Source organism: Pagrus major, chromosome 10 (assembly GCF_040436345.1).
Source record: "Pagrus major chromosome 10, Pma_NU_1.0".
NCBI lineage: Eukaryota > Metazoa > Chordata > Actinopteri > Spariformes > Sparidae > Pagrus > Pagrus major.
In genome coordinates, this window is record NC_133224.1 from 421,160 (window position 1) to 428,659 (window position 7,500).

Sequence of the window (7,500 nt, forward strand, 5' to 3'; positions counted from 1 at the left end):
TTTCAGACTTTTTCTTGTTGAGGATCGTTATCTGGACTCAGTTTATCTGTTTGTTCTCTAGAAAACAGAACAAACAGTGAGAGAGGAAATGACAACAGAACCTTTGTGTTTAGAACTTTTGAGAACTGAAGTTCTGATCAAACTGAGTTGAGCTGTTCCTGATGTTTCTGTGGAGATTCACTGATGTTTGTTTTCACTGGTAACACGTCGCTTCATGTTTCCTTCTTCTGTGTTCACTGAGTCTGATGTAACTGTGTTTATACTGTGTGTGTGTGTGTGTGTGTGTGTGTGTGTGTGTGTGTGTGTGTGTGTGTGTGTGTGCGTGTGTGTGTAGCTGAGCTGTGGTCATCGCTGTAAGCAGGTGTGTCATCCAGGAGTGTGTGAGGAGAAATGTCAGCAGAAGGTGAAGCTCCGCTGTCCCTGCAAGAGGATCAAGAAGGTACACACACGCACGCACGCACACACATACGCTCACACACACACGCACGCACACACAGAAACACACACACACACACAGAAACACACACACGCATACGCTCACACACACACACACACACACACACACACACACGCACACACACATACGCTCACACACACACACACAGAAACACACACACGCATACGCTCACACACACACACACACACACACACACACACACACACACACACACACACACACACACACACACACAGAAACACACCTTAAATTCCATCAAGGCTCTGAAGCTCAAACTGAAGATGGTGGTGAAACAGTTCAGTCTTTGTTCACTCGTCTTCAATAAACAGATGTGAGCTTTGTTTATTTTTGTAACTCTGTGTGTGTGTGTGTGTGTGTGTGTGTGTGTGTGTGTGTGTGCAGGAGTTCCCGTGCTCTCTGTCAGATCAGTGTGTTCAGTGTGATGACGCCTGCAGAGACCAGCAGAGGAAAGTCAGCCAGGTACACAAGCGAACACACACCTGTACAGTCAGTGAGTGAGTCACACCTGGATACACACTAACAACTGTGTGTGTGTGTGTGTGTGTGTGTGTGTGTGTGTGTGTGTGTGTGTGTGTGTGTGTTCAGCTGAAGGAGGCGGAGCAAAGAGCAGTTCAGGAGGAGGAGCAGAAGAAGCTTCAGGTCAGTGTGACTCCATGAATCTGAAGTGTTGGTTGTTGGTCAGTAACAAGTTAAAGTAATCTCTGTTTGTGAGGTGATAAATGTGTTAGCTCGTGCTAACGTGTCACTGAGCCGCGCTTTATATCTTTGTGTTGAGTCTTTGAACTCATCGAGTCGTTAACCTTAATAAATCAGATGTGAGGTCGTTGTTGTTTGTTCTGTGTGTTCAGGAGGAGCTGGAGGCGTTCGAGAAGCGTCAGCAGCGAGGAGGTCGGAGGAGTAAGAAGCGGGGCAGGAGGGAGGAGGTGGATGATGACGGCGGCAGGGCGGGGAGGTGGTGGAGGAGGTGCGCCACCTTCGTCCTCGTCCCGCTGGGTGGAGCTCTGCTGTCGGCCGCCGCCTACTACCTCCTGACGACGGCCTGAGCGAACACGTGTGAACGTAAATGTTTCAGTCGTCCGACTGCAGACGTTCGTTCTGTCATCTTCTGGTTCTGTGATTTTATTTAGTTTGACTCTTTTCTTCAGATTTATTCTTCTTGTTTTGATTCTGTAACTTCCTATAAGTCTTCGTTTGAACTGTTTCTGTTTTAGTGGTAGTGGTTTTACTTTAGTTTGGTCCTGTCTGAGGTTTCAGGCGAAGGTTGAGAATGATTTCATAAAGAGTTTCATTAATGTGTCGAGTGTCACCGGTCAAATCTATCATTCGATTAGTCTTTTGATTTTAATGTCACAAATCACTTTTCAGTTCAAACTTCTGCTGCCGTTGATCTGTCTACTCTACACTACATGATGTCACCTGTAATCAAATGTAAATGATTTATTTAAAAGGTGTTGACATCTGTCCTGACTGATCCGATAGAAGAAGGAACAAATAAGTAAGAATCTGTCAGAGACAGAGTTTCACAACATTATAAAGTTTGTTTTAACTCAACAACTCTTAAAATCACCACATTTGTGAAGGGAGTCTGGTGATGTTGTGGTTACTCGCTTTTGCTTTCCAAGATTTAGATGTTATTTTGATCATGACACCTTCAGTGATGTGCTGCCCGAGTTTCTGTATCAAAGCCAAAAACGACACAGAAAACAATCCGATCAATTATTCTTTGGTTTATAAAACAGTTCACAGTGTTTGTTTTCTGTAAAGCTGCAAATATTATCTACATCATCTGGAGATCATTTTCTGGGTTCATGTCTATAAAATGTCTTGTACGATTAAAAAAAAAGACATAAAATTTACTATAAAGTAGCTGAAACTAACAATTATTTCTGTTGTCAGTTGATTTTGTATTGTATTGATTAGTTGTCAGAAAATGGTGAAAAATGTGGATCAACACAAAATGTTCAGTTTACTGTCAGAGAGGAGGAAACAAAGTATTCACGTTTAATAAAGTGACATCAGAGTTGCAGCTTTAGTTGAAACGATCACGTTTGACTGATCTGAGTTAAAGTTTGGGTGTTGTGTGAAAACCTGCGACTGTCCTGTAATCTAAGACATTTAAATTATGACTGAAGTGAACTCGTGTCAGAGAAAAGTCAGTTGTGTTTGTGTTTCTTTGTGTTTTTTCTGAAACGTGCCGCCTGAACCTGCAGGACCGAGCTGGACTGTTGTAACGGTTCAAGTCTAAGAAACTGTTTGAAGACTTGCAGCAGATTCAATAAACAGATTTTAATAAAATACAAACATCTGTTACGTTTCTTTGTTTTCTTCGTCTGTAAGGACGGTGAGAAATAGAAATAAGAAAAATAATGTAGATAACTGCAGAATCTGCATGTTTTAACTTTTCTTCAGTATCACGGTGTCCAGTGACCGTCGTCTGTTCATCCATGAGCACACTGCTAACAGGAGATGCTAACGGCTAATTCTCATATCAATGGAGAATATTTTACTTAATGTAAACAAAAACAGACTAAAGAAATGTGGCTCATGTTATAGATCACAGTTAACTCGCTTATGCATTAGTTCTTAATGTTTACAGCCCCCAAAGCATCATGGGAACTGTAGTACCAAAATGTAGAGGATCCTCCAAATAGAAATAAGATTGATAAAACATGAATAATAACATTTTTTACTTTACTTGGACGCAGAATGTCTCGTCAGCTCCTCCAGAGGATAGCGTAGCATAGCGCTATCACAGCCAATGAGGCTGTCAAACGATTTCCCATTTTGGTGGCGACAAGACCGGCTTTTTTCACAGGAAGTCGGACCATCTCCGTACACGGCCGTGGCGAGGAACACGGGTATTTTGATCTAACGCTAACCAGAACATGAACAGCGCTGTGACGAACCTAAACAAACATAAAGAAATGTTCAGTTTGAATTTGTCTGGTTCAGCAGAAACATAACTAACATTTATTCTGGACATTAAAACCGCCGCCCTGATCTTGTGTTACCATGGTTACAGCTCACACTCATTACACAGTACAGTGCATCTGTAGATGAGCCTGTTTTTAAACTGGATCCACTAAAAGAACTTGAAAGCACCGCGTCATCGACTGACACGTGAAGCCAAAGAAGGCTCGACCTCCTGGGTATAAAAGTACCCAGATCGTCCGTGTTCAGCGTGCGTCGGTTGGTTTAGCATCAAGCTAACTCGAATAAAATAATCTCACATTGCAGCTCTTCTAGATTTTCAAAGTTTTATCAGGTGATAACAAAATCTGAGTGAACGAGTCGTTTCTTTGGGTCGTGACCACAGATTTAAAGAAGAACTAGGTACCAGGTGTAAAGAATCAGCGTAAACACTAAACACGTGTTCTGGCTCCTGCGTTGACTTCCTGGTTATGTGGCCCCGCCCACGAGTTCCTGCTCAGCCAATTAACTTTACAGACGTCTCTTTTATAACGAAGGTCTACGGGACATGATCTTTGGGCTGCAGGGGGAATCGTTCCGTTGTAATACCTCGAGTGGCCACCGGGTCAGACTGGAGGTGGAGCCGTGCACAGTGTGGCGCTCAACACATCTATCCACCGTTTAACAGACGCGTCTGTCACGACGTGGACTTCTGGGACAAAGACTTTTTTGCGTCACGTGACGATGTCCTCACTGTGACATGTGGTCCTCGCTGTGACGAGTGGTCCTCACTGTGATGAGTGGTCCTCACAAAGATAGCAGAGTGGGTAAAGTTGTGTAGAGAGTGTGTGACCCACACACACACACACACGCACAGGCAGCACGAGGCTCATGTCGCAGCAGTTGTGTTTAATCTGTTGTTGGGGCTTATTGGTCACGTGCAGACAACCTGAGCAGTGTGTGTGTGTGTGTCTGCGCGCGCGTGTGTGTGTGTGTGTGGAGGTGGTGTCTGAGTGGGCGGAGCCTGCCTGTCTCGTGCTCGGTTAGTTAGCGGAGCGGCTCGCGGGCAGCACAGAGGGATGGTCTCGCGCTCAGAGGCGTCAGGTCATGTTGTCCGCGCGGCCGGAGACCTGCCGGCGTGTCACCTTCAGCGGAGCGGGACCGGCGGGACCGGCGGGACCGGCGGCGGTGAGTGCGGCTCTGTGTGCGGTGCTACAGCAGCTGTGTCCGGCGGACTGTCCTTGAACGCGCCGCGGTGTCTCCTTGTGTCTGTCCTCCGTCCTCACTGTGTCTCACTGTGTCTCCTGTCTCACTGTGTCTCCTGTCTCACTGTGTCTCCGTCCTCACTGTGTCTCACTGTGTCTCCTGTGTCTCCTGTGTCTCACTGTGTCTCACTGTCCTCACTGTGTCTCACTGTGTCTCCTGTCTCACTGTGTCTCCGTCCTCACTGTGTCTCACTGTGTCTCCTGTGTCTCACTGTGTCTCCGTCCTCACTGTGTCTCACTGTGTCTCACTGTGTCTCCTGTGTCTCCTGTGTCTCATGATGTGTTTAATTAACTTAGTGATAATTAACGTTTGCTTTTCTTCTCCTGCTTCTGTTAAACGAGCAGAGACAGACTGAGCTGCAGTTCATCACGGATCCAGCTGATTATTGATCTGATTAATGATCAATAACACATCTGAACTGTGTTTACTTTAGTATCTGTGTCTTCATTAGTGAGGTAAATAACCTTTAGTTAATGAAATGAAAGCATGGACACAAACATCTTCAGTGTGTCTTCACCCCGAGACTCACAAACATGTGATCAATTATTTAAATGGTTGAAAAAGTTGCTGATTAATTTCCCTCTGATCGATGAACATGGCTGAAGTCTCATCTGACTGAGAATCTCTGAAGGAGCAGAAGAAACAACCACATGAATATTTAATAATGTTTATTGATTAATTAAAAGTCTGTCAAACGTCTGCAGGTCTGAGCTCAGTGACCGATCTGTGATGTCTCGTTACGCAGCGGCTCATTCAATCGTTTATCGACTTAATTAATGATTCATCGATCGGTCGGTCCAATAACAGCGAGGTTGATTATTAAGTGAGATTAAATAGACAGTTATGAGTGTTATTTAACATTCATGTCCCAGTGCAGGAGGACGTCTTCACACAGCGTCTGTTCACTATTACTGAGTTTGGCGACAAGCCCGAGTCCTCCGAGTCCTCCGAGTCCACCGAGTCCACCGAGTCCTCCGAGTCCTCCGAGTCCTCTGAGTCCACCGAGTCCTCCGAGTCCTCCGAGTCCACCGAGTCCTCCGAGTCCTCCGAGTCCTCCGAGTCCACCGAGTCCTCCGAGTCCTCCGAGTCCACCGAGTCCTCCGAGTCCTCCGAGTCCTCCGAGTCCTCTGAGTCCACCGAGTCCTCCGAGTCCTCCGAGTCCACCGGGTCCTCCGAGTCCTCTGAGTCCACCGAGTCCTCCGAGTCCACTCGATCACTCAGAAAACAAACGCTTCTGATAATCAATCGTTGTTTAAGTCTCGTTACTGATTCTGCGTCTGTCCTGTGAATATTTGCTGCTTTTTCTCAACCTTGAACACGTCCGGATGTTAGATGAGACGATCGGACCGCAGAGGTCCAAACACACCTGGTGTTTATCGTCCGTGCTTCATCCTGTCTTTACTCACACACCTGGAAGACGTCAGCGCTCGACACTGTGGAGGCAAACTGACGCAGCACAGACATGAAATATGTTTGTTACATGTAAATGTTCTGTGTTATCAGAACAACAGCTGGTGAAAGTTTGTGTGTTTTACTTTGTTTGGCCTTCAAAATAAAAGTCTTTACATGAGTTCCTGGTGTTAAAATCAGCTCAGTGAGTTTTTAAAGGAAAGAGTTTGAGATTGTTACTCGACGATATTGATCCAGTTGTGATGCACGTTTTTATTACGTTTATTAAACGGTCGTTCTCAATTTCAGCTCCGGTACTTGGTGTGAATTTGGCCTTCAAAATAAAAGTCTTTCTTTAAAACTAGTCCCTCGGTGTTAAAGTCAGTTGAGTTTTAAATGTTCGATCGATCGGTTGATTGATCGGTGTATTGAACAGAGGGAGAGAGAGAGAGGGAGAGAGAGAGAGAGAGAGAGAGAGAGTGGTGGAGCGAGCAGTATTTAAAGCTGTGTGGTGTCGAGTGTCGGCTCGTCGTCATATCGCTTCAAAAATAACTTCGACATGTTCAACGGAAACTCTGAGCGGACAGAAACACCCGGGCCACCCCCCACCCCCCCCACCCCCCCGCTGCCCCCCCGCACCCCGCCTGCTCGTTAAAAATAACCGGGGGGAGGGGGCGGGGCTTAAACTGGACTTAGAGGGTCGGTGTGGCGTTTCCCAGCCTCGAGCTCTCCTTCAGCTCTGCTCGCATCAGCAGCAAACTCCTCAGAAATCCACTTCCTGTTGTGACATCACACAGACGGACGGGTTCTTCTGATTGGTAGATGCCACCGGCGGCGGCTGATGATGTAATAACCCGGACTGAGTTGTTTCGATGACCGTGAACCCGTCTCGATGTGTCCTCCAGACGCCGGCTCGAGGACCCGAGGCCGGGATGGGCGTGGAGCCGTGTCCTCACAAGCTGGGATCGACCAATCACCTTCGACTTCTCCTCTACATCCTCATCCCCACCGTGAGCCTGCTGGCCGGCCTGCTGCTGCTCGTCCTCGCCCTGACCGGTACACACACGCACACACACACACACGCACACACACACACACACACACACACATACGCACACACACACACGCACACACACACACACACACACTCAGAGTATTTTGTGTATTGATCATCTAAAAAAAAAATGCGTTGTTGCGATTTATAAGAATTTTAGTTCAAAAAGTAAAAAATATGAAGAACTGAAGTTTTTGGCGTCTGTGTTACAGAGTTAGCATGCTAACCAGTTAGCTGGTAGCCATTTTGTGCCTCGAGAGGTGACAGTCGGATAGTAAACACCAACAATAGTGAGCCTGGTGCTCTGAGCTCCTGGTCGGGTCAGAGTCAGCTTACAAGACCGCTAACTGCACCGCTAACTGAGTTTACTAGCTAAAGGCAGCTGCAGCTAGCTTGTTAGCTT

The 7,500-nt window shown here is 46.4% G+C and overlaps 2 protein-coding genes across 3 annotated transcripts in view; both read left to right on the forward strand.

The window, feature by feature from the left end:
* nfxl1 (nuclear transcription factor, X-box binding-like 1) overlaps window positions 1–2,788 on the forward strand; it is a 19,819-nt gene extending 17,031 nt beyond the window's left edge. For both annotated transcript variants that reach the window (XM_073474832.1, XM_073474833.1), the window contains exons 22-25: window positions 335–439; window positions 860–937; window positions 1,064–1,117; window positions 1,327–2,788. In XM_073474832.1, coding sequence (XP_073330933.1) covers window positions 335–439; window positions 860–937; window positions 1,064–1,117; window positions 1,327–1,521 — 432 coding nt within the window. In that variant the 3' untranslated portion in view covers window positions 1,522–2,788. The remainder of the gene's footprint in view (window positions 1–334; window positions 440–859; window positions 938–1,063; window positions 1,118–1,326) is intronic.
* Window positions 2,789–4,495: 1,707 nt separating this feature from the next.
* Window positions 4,496–7,500, forward strand: part of corin (corin, serine peptidase) — an 18,799-nt gene continuing 15,794 nt past the window's right edge. The window contains exons 1-2 of the mRNA XM_073474827.1: window positions 4,496–4,576; window positions 6,988–7,099. Coding sequence (XP_073330928.1) covers window positions 4,496–4,576; window positions 6,988–7,099 — 193 coding nt within the window. The remainder of the gene's footprint in view (window positions 4,577–6,987; window positions 7,100–7,500) is intronic.